We start from the raw sequence: 14,918 nt of genomic DNA on the forward strand, positions 1-14,918 counted from the left end.
ATTTCTTTTTTCAGGTATCATTAAGTTCGGCATCAACCGTCTGATGTCCAAATCGGATGACGAAGACGACGAACACACCAATAACAACAACAATAAATGCTACCAAAGGGACACGAATTGTTACAGCGGGGACGAGGCGGCCTCCAACAAATCCAGTCAGATACACAAATGGGACGCAACGTCTCCGAGACCCTCGCCGGTAACCTCCCCCGAATTAGAAGTAGACTCTCCGGTAAACTCGAGGACGAACTCCCCATCCCCAAGACCCCCCTCCGTCACCGAAATCCAAAAGAGCGACACGACGACGAAAAAGTGCGAAGCTTTTTCTGTGAGTGCGCTTTTGAGGCCTGATAACCCGAAGGAGAGAAATGACAGGGTGGGTTATCAGGAGACGGTATCGGTTACGAGGTCGTACCTGTATCCACAGTTTGCTGATCTCCTCAAGGACGCCCAGATGAAAACCAGTCAAGAGTATGGGGCCCAATTTCTACCAAGGAACTTTATACATCCCAGTCTCTTGCCCTCAAACCTTTACACGCAGAAGGACGGTGAAGAAAGAGCTTTTATACCAACGCCCTCCTCCCTGTACTTTAGCGCGATGGCTGCTGCGATGGCGAACGGTCAAAATCAGCATGGTCAATACCCACAACAACACACGACAGAGAATCTGTACAGACTGAGGCATCATTTTATGTCAAATCCTTCGATTCATCCGCACCATCATCACCTTCTGATGAGACCTGGTATGATGCCAATTGGAGACGTGTATTCTTGTATAAAGTGTGAGAAAATGTTTTCTACCCCACACGGCCTGGAGGTACATGCTAGGAGATCACATAACGGAAAAAGACCATTCGCGTGCGAACTATGTAATAAGACTTTCGGACACGAGATCAGTTTGAGTCAACATAGGTGAGTAAATATTATATGAATAGTCTTGGCGAAAGTGGATGTTAATTATTTTATATTGGAAGTACAAATTAGTTAGGTTTAAAAAATGACCCAGACTGCTGTTAATGTCTCATAGTGGCAGCTGGTTTTGGTGGTTAGACATTAGTCAGTCTATATAATACTCAGCTCACATCACATTCATACAAATTCATACTGCGTTGAATACGTTAGGTTATATGTCAACTCAACATCTTTTGCTGTGGGTTTTTTCTGCTTTAATTGGAAAAAACATACAGCTGACATAGTAACATGGAATGCTTGTAGAAGTTTATAGTGACAAGCTCCAAAAAAATCAGGTAGGAATTGCTTTGGACGTTTTTGACGATTTCAGCGAGAAGACAAGCCTCTCTGGAAAGCCAAAAAACTCAAAGACAAAGATTTGGCGGCAACCGCAAAGTCTTCTTGTATAATCATGTAGGAAGGCTGCATCAACGAGCAGGTTTCGAGTAATTGAAATCCATAAGCATCATCCAAAAACAAGCCAACTGAACTGTGAGACGGTGAAGGGCCTCATATAGTAAAAGTCTTGAAAAATACTCCAGGCATTGTCCCTTTTGATAACTGTTTGCTCCCATGGATGCAGCACGAGTTAACTAATGATAGGTACGGATCTAACTAATTTGTACTCCCAATATCTGAACATTTCAAATGAGATGTTTGAGAAAGTCAAGAGCTTCAAAACGTTCCTCGCTTTTTGGAGTAAATCTTTAATTCGAAATGAGTACAGATGCATTTTCATTATTGTTACAGAGCTGTGCATAATGTGGAGAAAGTATTTGAGTGCAAACAGTGTGGAAAATCATTCAAGAGATCGTCAACTCTCTCCACACATCTACTGATACATTCTGACACCAGACCATACCCTTGCCAGTATTGTGGCAAGAGATTCCATCAAAAATCCGATATGAAAAAGCACACCTACATACACACTGGTGAGTATTTTACCAATAAATATTACAATGCTTGCTATAGAAACTATGTTTTAATGAACTTTCGTATCTTCAACTCTTTGTGGTCTTCGTCGGTAGGTGGGTATACAGGATCTCCCAGCACTGTGTGTGATTAGAGTATACAGGGTGATTTACCGTGATATGGCCTATTGGATGTTTATGGCAAACCAATCACACTGTGCTGAAAATTTGTATGTGGGGATATTTGACTATGAACTTTCTCCCTAAAATATGTTCGGACCGGAAACAGCCTTCTTTCCTATTTCAAACTGCACCCACAGTATATCTTTGCATCGTCAGATAGCTGATTTTATTGCAGTATCCATACCTTGGGTGAATACTCAACGGTTTATGAGTTAATGGGAATCTTATGAAAAAAAAATGTAAAACTGGAGGTCACATCTTTTGGAATATTCCTGCAAGAGAGGTTTTTTCCAAAAAAATACCCTTTACCATTTGAAATTTTTCTAATATGTAGAGTACCACTATTTTTTGTTCGGACCTAAAATGTGCAGGGTGTTTATGAGAAGATCATCGAGTTAGGGAAATCCATATTATCAAAACACAAGATTTTCAAATTAAAAAGCATAGTTTTCATTATTTCAGTCGATTCTACGTAGAAAAAGGGAGGATTACCTATACTTAAAATAGAAACTTTCAGAGTTATAAAAATATTGAAATAATGAGGAAGAGCCACTTCGAACTGCTTGATTATTCGGTGACATTCGGTAAGCATAGAAAAAAAAACTGTTTCGATAAATAATTTTCATATTTAATGATTTATATTTAATGTTGATGAATTCTCAACAATCCCAACAAACTAGGTATAAGATTATTATCAGTTTTTTGTGTTGTTTCCAGAAGTCACAGAATAATCCAGTATACTGGATTCAAACTACAGTTTGAAAAGGCTTTTTTTTTCTAATTTCAAGTCTTTCTTTGATAAATCTAAAAGATTTCAGTTTAATTATTTTTTTTAATAAAAATATTCAAAAACTTTCCATTTTAACAATTTTCATCATGAGAATTCCAATAACTCATAAACCGTTGTTAAGTTTTTACCCAAGTTATGGTGTACAAACTATAGAGTGGGCAAAATTTGTTGTCTACTGAGAGGATCTCGACAACTATAGCAGCTAGAAGAAAACGGATGACACATTTCCTAGCTCATTTTCGGAGAAACAAAGAATGGTGAAAACCGCAGCCTCCTACGATACTTCGTTTTTGAGTTTTATAATTTCGTGAAGTTCTCATATCTTTTTTGTGTATGAAGTTACAAATCTGAAACTTGAATCTTCTACAGGCACTTTTTCACGTAGAATCCACTGATGACCACAAAATATTTTTTTTATTTCGAATCATTAGGTGAACTTTCATTTTTTCAAATGCAAACTTTTAATATTGAATTTGTAATTTTTGAATTGGAAAAAAATCTTTTGTCAGTAGATTCAACGTATGAAAGTGCCTAAGAAGGTTCAAGTTTCAGATTTGTAACTTCAAAGACAAAAAAGTTATGAGAACTTTTCGGAATCCTCAAAATTTCAATATTTGTTTATAACTCGAAATCTAAAAATGATAGGCCGATTCTGTTTCCAGATTTGGATTAGAAATGAAAAAAGAGCTGCCAGTTCTTCTTGTACAGTTGAAATCTGAAAGCGAACCGCAGCATTTTGAGGGCCACGAAAATGTCATACGAAAGACGAATCACCAGAGTGTAACTAGCAAATTAATCTCGTCCATATCATAAGTAAGAAAAGAAAAGTTTCCGAATCTCGAGATTTTTACGAAAGTTTGAATAAATCTACGTCAGTCGTCAGTTTGACAAAAGCGAGGTTATCACTGTTCAAAGACAGGGGTGGGTGTAGTAACGATTCAATTTATCATGATTCTAAAGGCTACTCGGTCCGAAAAGTTATATCTTCTACTGGTAACTTGATATAAGTGATATTTCTTTCATATAATTCAAAACAATAACATCGGTATCATCGCCTTTCCCACCCTCGCCCTCAGGCTAGGAGATGATGACCTCTGCCTCTTCTCGCGCCCGATCTGAATATTTTCCACGCAATTCAATCAGCCACCCGAGCCACCCCATCCCCCTGAAATTAGCCGGCTCGCCTCTCGGGGGGCTCGACGTCTCCGGTTACGCATTTATGACGGCATTGTAGCGGCCCCGGTCCCCGGGGACCAGCGGTAATTAGGGGGCCCTCCCAAATATTTACGGAGAACGTAACGTGAGAAAATACCGCCACCCCCAATAAAAATCTTGGTTCGCGCCCAGCGCCTGGTGACGCGGCTCGGGTGTCGGGACCTTGTTGTTCTTGCACTTGACCAACCTGCGTTGGATAAACAGGTTGGGGTGCACCAGATGCGAGAAGAGGGTCCGGAGCAGCACTCGAAACGTCGAAGCTGCGCTTTTGGACGGGGGATGATCGCGAGTTGTTTTTACGGAGACGTCCTGGTGCGCAAGGTGCACGAGTGTTATTGCTTATTGAATGGGCCTCTTTCGTAGAAGAGAAAGATCATGATGACACCCTTTCCAACATATGCGTCAATTTTCTTTCAATCGGTTATTTGTGTTGTCTTATTCGATTCCAATCCAACTCTGAACAGGAGGACAACTGTATTTTGGCCATATAAACACCACGAATAATTGACGACAAGAAAAATAGAGAAGCTATTCCAACCATAAGTACTCCGCCAGCAGAAGGACCTAATTCACTACTTCAACTTCGCACCAAAAATTCAGGAAGCAACAGTTATCTTTTCCTATTATCATAAGAACTTAAATTCAGACGTTCCAACAAATTGCAGAGGAAGAGTAGATGCCACTTTCTGCTTATGGTCCGCGTGATGGTGGTTAGCTAGTTCGATTCAGATCCTATTGTCCGGATTCATCATATACTCCATAGAGGTCAAAATATGAAGAGAACTTAGGTCTTACTCGTAAAATGCATTCTACGGGCGCTAGGGGCTAAAGCCTCTTAAACATGACCTCCAAAATCCAATCAATTTGCGATAGCTTTGTCAAAATTTGGCGGATTCCAGATACATTTCAGACCATGAGGGTTTTCGGATAAACTGAAGCCTCTTGCAATAAGAAAACTTACTAATTCACGCCAGTGACGGGGATTATATTGGTGTCTTTCATAAAATCACTTCTAATTTTTAAGAAAGGGCTCTATTAGAAATTTCAATTAGGGCCCTTTCTTGAAAAGGTTTTACGGAGGATCATTGTGATTTTGCGATGATATGTATTCTAACTTACTTCTTATCTGAAACCCAATGCGGATTTCGACCCCATCGAAATATGGTGGACCTAATTTTTACACCGCGACAGCTGCAAGAGTAGGTGCGTGAACAACAATCAAGAATCTATAGGCCTTCGACTCGGTAAATTGGAGAGCGCTATGGAAAATCATAGGACGCCTTGGAGTATCCGAAAAATTCTTAGCGGTGTGTAAAAGCCTCCACACCAACAACATCCCTAGAATACAGCATAATGGCTCTTCAACCGACCATTTCTTAAGCAACTCTGGAATACAACAAGGCTGTGTGTTAGCGCGTTTACTGTTTAATATTTTCGCCATAGCTGTGTCGATAATTGCTGACATGAGTATGCCCGTAAGAGGTGCTGGAATAAAATTCAGATTTGATAGAGGCCTGTTTAAGCTGAAGCGCCTTAGAGCAAAAAAAACCCGTAGAAATTTTATCACGGAACTTGAATATGCAGACGACTGCGCACATATCGCTAGCAACCTAGAGGATCTACAGATAATGTTGGACACCTATAAACATATATACGAAGCTTCGAGCCTTAGACTCAATATTGACACAACCAAAATCCTGGTGAGTCCAGAAAGCCTCCAAACAGATATCAGCCTGGAACATGAAACTCTAGAACAGGTTGAGCAGTTCAAATACTTGGGAAACTTCATAAATACTAGAGCTAGCCTGGAAGCTGAAGGACAGAGTGTTTCAAAATCACAACCTCAATCTGAAGACCAAGACAGCTGTTTACAAAGCAGTGGTCCTCCCAACGCTGGACGCCCTACAGGCGACACATTAAACAGCTTGAATAAACGCAACAACGTCATTCAAGACAAATAATGCACATCAGTTGGTTCCACAAAGTTTCAAATGCAGAAGTTTTACAGCGCGCGAGTATGATTACAATGGAGACTCAAGTAACTAGAGCCCGACTCAGATGCCCGACACATTCTGAGGATGCAAGACATAATAGATCTGTATGGCGAATTCAAAGAGGAAGCTCGGAAACCAGGAGGCCAGTATAAGTGGTTTAAGGATATATTGCATCAGTCCCTAAAATCAGTTGATGCCGATCATAAGTGGGAACAACTAGCGTTAGACAGATCACAGTGGGGGTCTTTGGTCCACAGTTATAGTGGAGACTCGAGAAGAATACAGCGGCGGCCAGATCTGGTTGGTGACTATCCATGCCAGGAGTGTGAAAGGATCTGTAGGTCACGGTTGGGTCTCTTCAGTCACTGGAGGTCACACAGTCGCGAGTAGCCCTAAGAAATTATAAGTTTGATCGCACCTATAGTTTTGTTTTTGAATCTTTTAGTAGATTTATTCTCGGTAATGGGATACAGCACTGATGATATCTCGAAAAACATCAAGAGCATCTATTTTAGGAATAATAATAATAATATATTTATTGTCCAACGAATACTAAAATTCAACTATGAATAATACAATCAGAAGTCAGTGAACAAATCAACATATAAATACAACATTACAAACAGAAATATAAAAATCTACTCAAGGTTGACTTTTCCTTCAGACATGCTGTGTAAGTCAATCGAATTTTTACTCATTTATTCTGCAATTTTGATGATGAAGCTGCTGGTTATTTTAAAAAAATGAAGAAATTTTTTTAATATTTTCTGACAATGAATAAACTGTTTTTAGTTAAATTGTTAATGAAAAAACCAAATAGTAATATTTTCATGCCTGGTGTAATTATGAGAGTTAACGATTCATTCATCGAAACCATAGAATAAATTAGTGAAAATTTGATTGATTCACAGAGCATGTTGATCGAAATGACCAATTCTGTACAAAATTCAAATTTTGATATCCCCAAAACGAATAAATTGAATGAAAAAATATTGAATATGCTCAACTCAGAATAGAAAGTCCTTCCAATCCCTATTCCCATTCCCTATTCGAAATATAAGAGTTGGAGTTGTAACATTTAGGGTTGAAGGGATATAATTTTGAATTTGAATTTGATGAAAATGCTCCCCTTGACTGAAAAATTGATGTGTCGGAGCATTTTCTCGTCCGTTTCGTTTTCAGAAGTCCACCTTATATAAAAATGTCTGATTTTTCAGTTTAAATCATAACTAATCGTAACAGTTATTTTGTTCCGTTCATGCCCCCGTTTCTGACCATAAAGTAAAGCAGACCGGAAATCAGATCCTGCCAAGTTCCGAAGATCGTCTCCATCTCCCTCCTTGGGTCAATTCTCGTCGACTTAATTTATAAGGACGTCTATTAAGGGTTCTTTAATATCAATATCGCTGGCAGGGTGAATTACAGCCCTCGCTCTGGTGAAATATAGCGGCGCAACCCTTCTCAGTCGGCGCGTCTTAAAGCCAAGCCGTTATTAATTGCCGACGCGGCTTACCAGTGAATTATTTACTAATTAGACAAGGCGTCGGGTTATAACTTTACACTGTTAACAACCTTGCGGTCTGATGCCTGCCGCTTCCGCTAGCGCCTGGGAATTTGATTAAAATTCGCGTTTCCGATTAATGGGAAGGACGATCCGGAGGATTTCCGCCGGAAGTGCCTACTTTGGAGGGGATGATCTTTCGGAAAAGGATTAGGCATGGTGGGGAACTAAACTAAAATGATTTATTTTTTAAGGCGAAAGAGGTAAGCGCCCACATAATAAATTTAATTCATTCCCTGGAATTTCTTTAATTGGTTTTCGAAAATTGATTATTCAGTTTGATGGTGCCAAATGTAAATAAGAATTATGACCGATTTTATGGAAACTTTTTGTGTTTGAAACAAATCAACCCCATAATTTTTGAAAATGTAGTTCAAATTTGGCATTTTATCAAAAACAACAAGAAATTAGAAGAGCACAAACGCGAATACATAACCAATGTGGCCTTCCATCCAGCTACTGAACTTACTTAATGCTGCTTGGTTTCAAGGAAAATATACTGTTAAGGAAATTCGTGTTAAGCAGGCTTTGGAATTTTCAAAGAGGCTCTTCTGAATATTACGGAGAACAGATGCTTTATTCGAGTTACCTTAGAAAGAAAATGCACCGGACCACATAAAAGAAAATTTTCAAAAATCCCAATGACATTAATGTTGTGATTGGAGACTTTCGTGTGTGTACACCCGATGACATTCTGCCTTTCTTTGCCTCTATTTGTTTTTGTTCTTGTTTTTGGTTTCTTTCCTTGGTAAGACTTACTTTTAAGATTGTTGATCGCTTTCCTTAAACGTTTTTGACATATTCAGTAGTAAGACTAATTATTTATAATTTTCAAAATTGTTGACTACTTTTCTTGAACGTTTTTTAACATTTTTATTATTTGAGCTCGTTATTCGTTGTATTTCCACTTCGATTAGTTTTTGATGTTTCGGTTTTGTCGTTTTTGTAAGTTCTCATTTTGTTGTTTTGCTTCCAGTTTAATATGATTGTTAAACTCCTGAAGATGAGCTAAAGAGCTCGAAACATGTCGATTTAATAATTGCATCACATCTTTAACGTACCATGGAACTTTCAAGCCTCTAGTTCTTTTCTTCTCAAATAAATACTGGAATGTCTAGGATTGCGGATAGGTTCTTTCAAGTAGACTGAATTACACACAACTCCTGATAAACATAAAAGAAACACTCTGGAGGAATCAGAAATCTTCCAAGATGTTTCTTTGGGATTTTTGAATTGCAAGATCCAAGAAGTATTTGGATCTGAGTGAGGCCCTAGGAAACCCACGATGGGAATAGGTAGAGTGTAGATTCTGTAGGAATCTCCTGTTCTCCTGGTTACAGAATACCTCGCCATTTTAAACCTGGGCAAGGAATCTTTTGGACGAAAAAATTTTAGGATGAATCAGGACTCAGCCTCCTTGAAGCTCTTTCAGATACTGGAGTTCATTGAAACTGTGGAGGAACAGCTCTGATGATAGACTCCAAGTCGCAGTGGAATATAATAGATGCAACAAACTATAAACTGAACTAGTATTTATCATATATTGAAGGTGCAAATTCTTCTTGAAAAATCATCGTCTCCAGGCCGAATCTGTGAACGAGCAGTCGACCGTTTTCGCCAGCAGGGTCTTCTCTGGGATACGAGCCAGATTTGGAGGGATTCTGTACTTCGTGACGCGTTGCCGAAACGATTGGAAGGAACCGACAACCAAAAAAACCTCTTCGTTTGCTCTAGGGCACTGAATACGACGTGCCTCGAAAGTAATTAACGATATAAAAATCCGCCGGGACTCGGAAACAAATGAAAGTGCTCGATTCCTCCCCGGCTGTAATTGGCCGGGGAAAAAGTGACACTTCGCATTCTAGGCACTCGCAATTAAAAAACTTATCTGGTAGTCAAGGGCGGTGCAGTAGACTCCATCCTTAGGTGCGTTCTTGAAACCTCCTGAAACAGTTTAAGGCAATTTGAATAAGTTTATAGTAGAAAAGTAGAACAACAACATTATTTCAATTTAAATTCAAATCAAGAAAATGCATTGAGAAACAAAAACTTAGTTTCGGTGACTACTATGAATCATTGTAGAATTGTCGGTTAGGTATCAAATAATTAACATGAATATCAAACAATCTATATTTTTCACGACCTACACGTAATCATAAATAAAAATAAAGTAGAACTCTGTCAGTAATGCTAATGATTTCTGTGGAAAAAAATTGATTACCCTTTTTGCATAATTTAATTTCATTTACACTCTACGAAGAATAGGGGGAGTCTGGGAGACTTGCTCAGGTAGGAGACTTGAACCACCTCAAATATTTCAATTCAAATTTCGCGCTACCGGTATCGTAAATAGCTTGCGACATACTCGTAACAAGGCAAAACTAGTGGCGGCTCCATTTTGGCCGCCATCATAACAGTTCGCGAATGAGAGGGTTGAACGTGATTTCGTTGTTAGGAAGTGAAGGTGCCTACAGATTACTCTGATGTGACGTGGTCCCTCGTCATAATGCGCATGATTCAAAAATCTAACGAAGGACTTTGAGCGGAAGCGTTCAAACTGGCCTGACGTGACGTTAGACGTGCTTTCCCACGTCACGTCAGAACAATTTGAACATTACCGCTCAAAGTCCTTTGTAGATTTTTGAATCATGCGCATTATGACGTGGGACCACGTCACGTCAGAGTAATCTGTAGGCACCCTAAGAAATTGAATAATTTGTGTCTGTTACACTGTCTGGAAAATTTAATAGGTGCGTGGTGTTATTTAGTTTTATTGCTTTCAGTGATTAATATTGTTTTACAAACGATGAGCCTCTTTAATAATTGTTCTAAAAGTTTCAAGAAAACATCTGTTGAATGGACTAAAACGGAATGCGGGAGACGTGACCCATGCTTTGGTCGGGAGACATAATCAGTGGTTCAAGTTTCCCGCTCTGAGCTTAGATAATAGTTTGCTTCAAAAAAAGAAAATTGAATTATAGAAATAAATGTAAAAAATATAAAAAGATGCAAAAAAGTAAAAAACATCCCGGAAATAAGTGAGAGTGACTTTGAAATAGAAAATATGTATTTCATACGCTGATACATCTGATGATGAAAACCTTGACATAGACAATCGTTGGTCATTGGAAATTGTTTTCTTTCAGTATTTTTGCTGATAAACAAACTTATGGTCAAGTCTCTCTCGCCCCCTGTTCAACTCTCCTATGGGTTAGGAAGACATGAGCCAATTTTCGGTTCTTAAAGAAGGAATTGCTTTACTCAAAATGTTTATCTCTACATCACTCTACTATTACCTATCGTTACCTATTTGGGCATTTCACGTAAAAAAATTACTTGCTAGCATTTTTACAGATACAACTTAAGTGGCTTCAGAGTGAAAAGGGGTTTAACTCTCCCGGACTCCCCATATATATTGCTTAAGAAAAACTATCAGAACGATCGATTATTTCAAAATATACAAGGTTATCAAAAAATGTCAATTTTTAGTCAACACTAGAAAATTTCAAGATACGAAATTCATAAAACATTTTTATTTTAAATTTTTGAGATGAAAACAATGTTCAGAATTAATTGTAACGATTTGTAACGATATGTAAACATAAAAAAATCGATGACAAAAACCTAAGAATTCTCAACAACAATTTTCATGGAGCTGCTAGTTTTAAATGTAGAATTCATCCGAAAAGAAAGACCATCCCCTTGTCTCATTCCTCAGCACGCCCCTGGAGCTAATTCGACGCACGTCCCGAAAAAAAGCTGTTTTCGTGACACAATCAAAATTACCCTTCGGAAGACGTCGGTCCTGGTGGCAATTTTAAAAATGGGGTTTCTTCTAATTGCGAAAAAAGTCTAATTATAAGAAATGCGTCCGGACGTTAATTGATTCGGTAACAAGAAAAGAATGCTGGATTCTCGCGTTATTGTATGATGGTAGGGGGTCGAGGGGCCCCCCTAATTTATTATTTTGACGACCGCTACGTGGATCTATGCCCGTCTCTTCAGTCAGATCACTTTGGAAAACTCAATAAACGTCGTTGCGACGAGGAACACCTAAAAAATGCAGATTATTTCAGTCGACAATTTTGAGATACTTGCAGATGATCTGAATTTTTTAAAGCAATACATAGAAATAACACATGTTACTGATAGAACTGTACAGAGTAGAGTACCTACGTAAAATGTAATACACTGAATAATTTATTGTTTTCGGTATTCACTATTTTTAAGAAAAATGAGGTTGAATTCTTATTTTGAATTAAGCAAATAATTGAGGAGTTCATCATGAAACCTCTCGAGGAGTGGAGATTGGTTGAGTATTTTCAAAAGGCAATACTAGTTTTATAATAAGGATGTAGTAATTGAACTAATTGAATTGGAATTTTATTTTTCATGTATTTTGAGGTCGAAGAATGTGATTAAAAACATGGCTTTTCCTTAAGTTATGAAATATGAGAGACTGTATCACTAATGTGTTATACATTTTCATTTTTGTATTTGTGATTTTCATTTGATACGGGGTGATTTCAAAGGTGAGGTTCTTTTTGACAGAAACTCATCAAAATAAGTCGTTTAACAAAAAATTGTTTATATGAAATATCCAAGATGGCTGAGATACAACCCCTAGAAGTTCGACAAAATTTCATTCAATTTCAAGTACAGGACTGAGGAAGGTGACTCCGGCATCGCAAATATGAAACAAAACATAAACATATGGCTGAATAATGAACAGTTCAGTACTAAGTTCATCGGATAAGATGCATCAGGTCACTTTTGAGAGAATCATAATTGTTGTATCGTGCAATTTAGGGTGAAAAATAAATGTAGAAAATCGAGGCAAGTTCTTGAAAGTTCTTATGTTAGTTATGTTGGAAAAGTGTTATGATGCTTCCCCATTACAACCTATTTTTACGACGATTGTTGTTCGAACAAGAAGATTGTTATGCCCATTGTGAAAAAAAATGTGAATAATTTAGACGAATTTTATTGGTGAAATTTTGAAGTATTATTCTATTTTTTACACTTGTGTCCTGCCTCTCTCTTCTGTCGGTTGGTATTGAAATGGGCCATTTCATAAAATCGTGTAAGTTACTAAAAATAATGACAACAATTCGGCAATCCTAAGTTTCCATTCTCATTACCACGTAAAAATCGAACAAGCCATTTTTCTAAACGAAACAACATGGTCGAATCAGGAGATAAGGTTTTTCCACTGCTTTGCGATAATTCAGCTAACAATCCTCACCTTCAAATACATCCTGTATGATTGATCAATCACTAGCCTACTAAAAAGCCAAGTTTTCGATAACATTTCAAAAGCATCAATCACTCCTTAGGTACATTTCATATGCCTCAGAATACATAAAAGTAAAAATTGGAACACAATAACTTTAACCATTTCATTCCTATAATAGAAAAGAAGAAAAGAGTTGATAAAAAAAAACTATTCATTATCCTAAGTAGCAAAAGGTCTATCCAAGTTTGTCAAAAATAAATAGTTAAGGTTGCTATTTAAAATAATTCACCTACCTTCCATCACCCTAGAGGGTGTATGAAAAACTCTTCTCTTATGAATGAAAAGTTACGTAATTTAAAAAAAAATTGACCTATGACTTGCGCCAAAAACGTATCATTTCAGGCTAGTCACACAATAATTCGGCATCAATCAAGATTCAACTGTAGAGAACTGTAAGAACTCAAAATGAAGCTGAATAATCTATTCAAATTTCAGATATTTCTAACATAATAAATGTACCTACAGTATAATGCAAATGTAAGGAATAAATTTTCCTTCCAAAAAAACAATTTTTGTTGAAAATGCTCAAACCCATCTATTTATAGATATTTCTGCTTCCCCAATTTTTGAAATGCGAAAAATATTATTTCATTGGTATGGCCGTCATGAGGTCATGGATTTTTTTCATTGGGGTATGTGAGTATATCATGTGAAACACCCCAATTTGAAAGTCTTCTAATTACGTATTCAATGGTACAAATTTTACTCATTTTTTATTGATGTACTATAGTATCTCATGATTTTTGAAATTACATTGAATGCTCGAACTTATGACCTCAGATCTTTAAAATCACAACATACTCACTCGCAGAGCACCTACTTCCACAATCAATTGAAGTAGCTATCCATGTTACGAACTACTTAAGCTGATTAGCACTCAAATTTCTCCGATGCCAAACCGCAACGCAATATTTGCGTTTCTAGTTCGTTAGTTCAGGACGGGGGGGTAGTTTTGAGCCACGCGCCGGACAAAAGAGCATCGCTTTTTCATCCCCACGGTGTCGGGTTACAGACGGCCGTAGCGCCCCTAACATTAGCAGCCGGGATTAGGAAAGCCAATAACGATAATTATATTAGTATCGAATTGTAATCATCTGCCGACATACCGCAGAGGATGAGATCATTCTCACGCTTCGGGCCATTTGGAGAGGCCCTGGGAGAGGTCTCGAACTGCTGGTAGAGTTTGTCTGATCGATACAACTGTCAGCACTTTTTAACCAGCTACATCGAAGTGAATTGTGAAAAAATGGTTTTTTATCACTTCGAATTATCATCAGATTGAGGTACTCTGTTCAAAAATAGGGTTGGAATAGGAACGATTTGAAACCTCTGATATACAGGGTGTTTCCAACCTACCATTTTCAAAGAGTACACACCTTGCGATTGGAAGATTTTTCCATTATTATTATCATTAAATCACAATAAGAGTGTAGAGATTACTTTCTACGAGAAAGGATTCTGTCCAAATATTCACAGGAATAGAGTTCCTCCTAGCAACGAAATGTCCGAGACTATTTGAATACTGTGTATAAGCATCACAGGTAGTTGGGGCATTGTATGAAGAACAGTGGTCTTTAAACAATGGTTGGGCAGCCGACGATGCTAAATCCGGATTTACTCGAGCGTCGTGGAGACTTATATATTCGTGGATTTTGAAGATTAGATGGTAGAATGAAAAAAAGGTTTCCATGATGTATGCACTTTCAGCGGTACAGCATCTGCAGGTTTTCAAAGATATAAAAAAAATCTAATCTTACAATTTGATAGAGGATGTGCTAATTGGACCCAAAAGAAGCTACTTTTCAAGAGACTGACAATTCGGACGTGAAGCAAGGTCACAGCGATCCTTCGAAAATGCAAAAAAATCGTTACTTGTACATACTCGAGCGTGTTGATTTTCATACAGATGGTTAATCTCGGTGTTACAGACGTGTTGATCAATTAATCTGACACTAATCAGGGGGGATTTCGTAATTTGACAGTTTGAAAATGATAACTAGGCATTTTGTTCAAATCG

The 14,918-nt window shown here is 37.8% G+C and overlaps 1 protein-coding gene across 1 annotated transcript in view; it reads left to right on the top strand.

Annotated features, from left to right (window-relative positions):
- LOC123312218 (zinc finger protein Gfi-1b-like) overlaps nt 1–14,918 on the top strand; it is a 45,993-nt gene continuing 31,075 nt past the window's right edge. Inside the window, exons 1-2 of the mRNA XM_044896530.1 lie at nt 1–912; nt 1,702–1,883. Coding sequence (XP_044752465.1) covers nt 44–912; nt 1,702–1,883 — 1,051 coding nt within the window. The 5' untranslated portion in view covers nt 1–43. The remainder of the gene's footprint in view (nt 913–1,701; nt 1,884–14,918) is intronic.

This window comes from Coccinella septempunctata, chromosome 4 (genome assembly GCF_907165205.1).
Source record: "Coccinella septempunctata chromosome 4, icCocSept1.1, whole genome shotgun sequence".
Taxonomy (NCBI): domain Eukaryota; kingdom Metazoa; phylum Arthropoda; class Insecta; order Coleoptera; family Coccinellidae; genus Coccinella; species Coccinella septempunctata.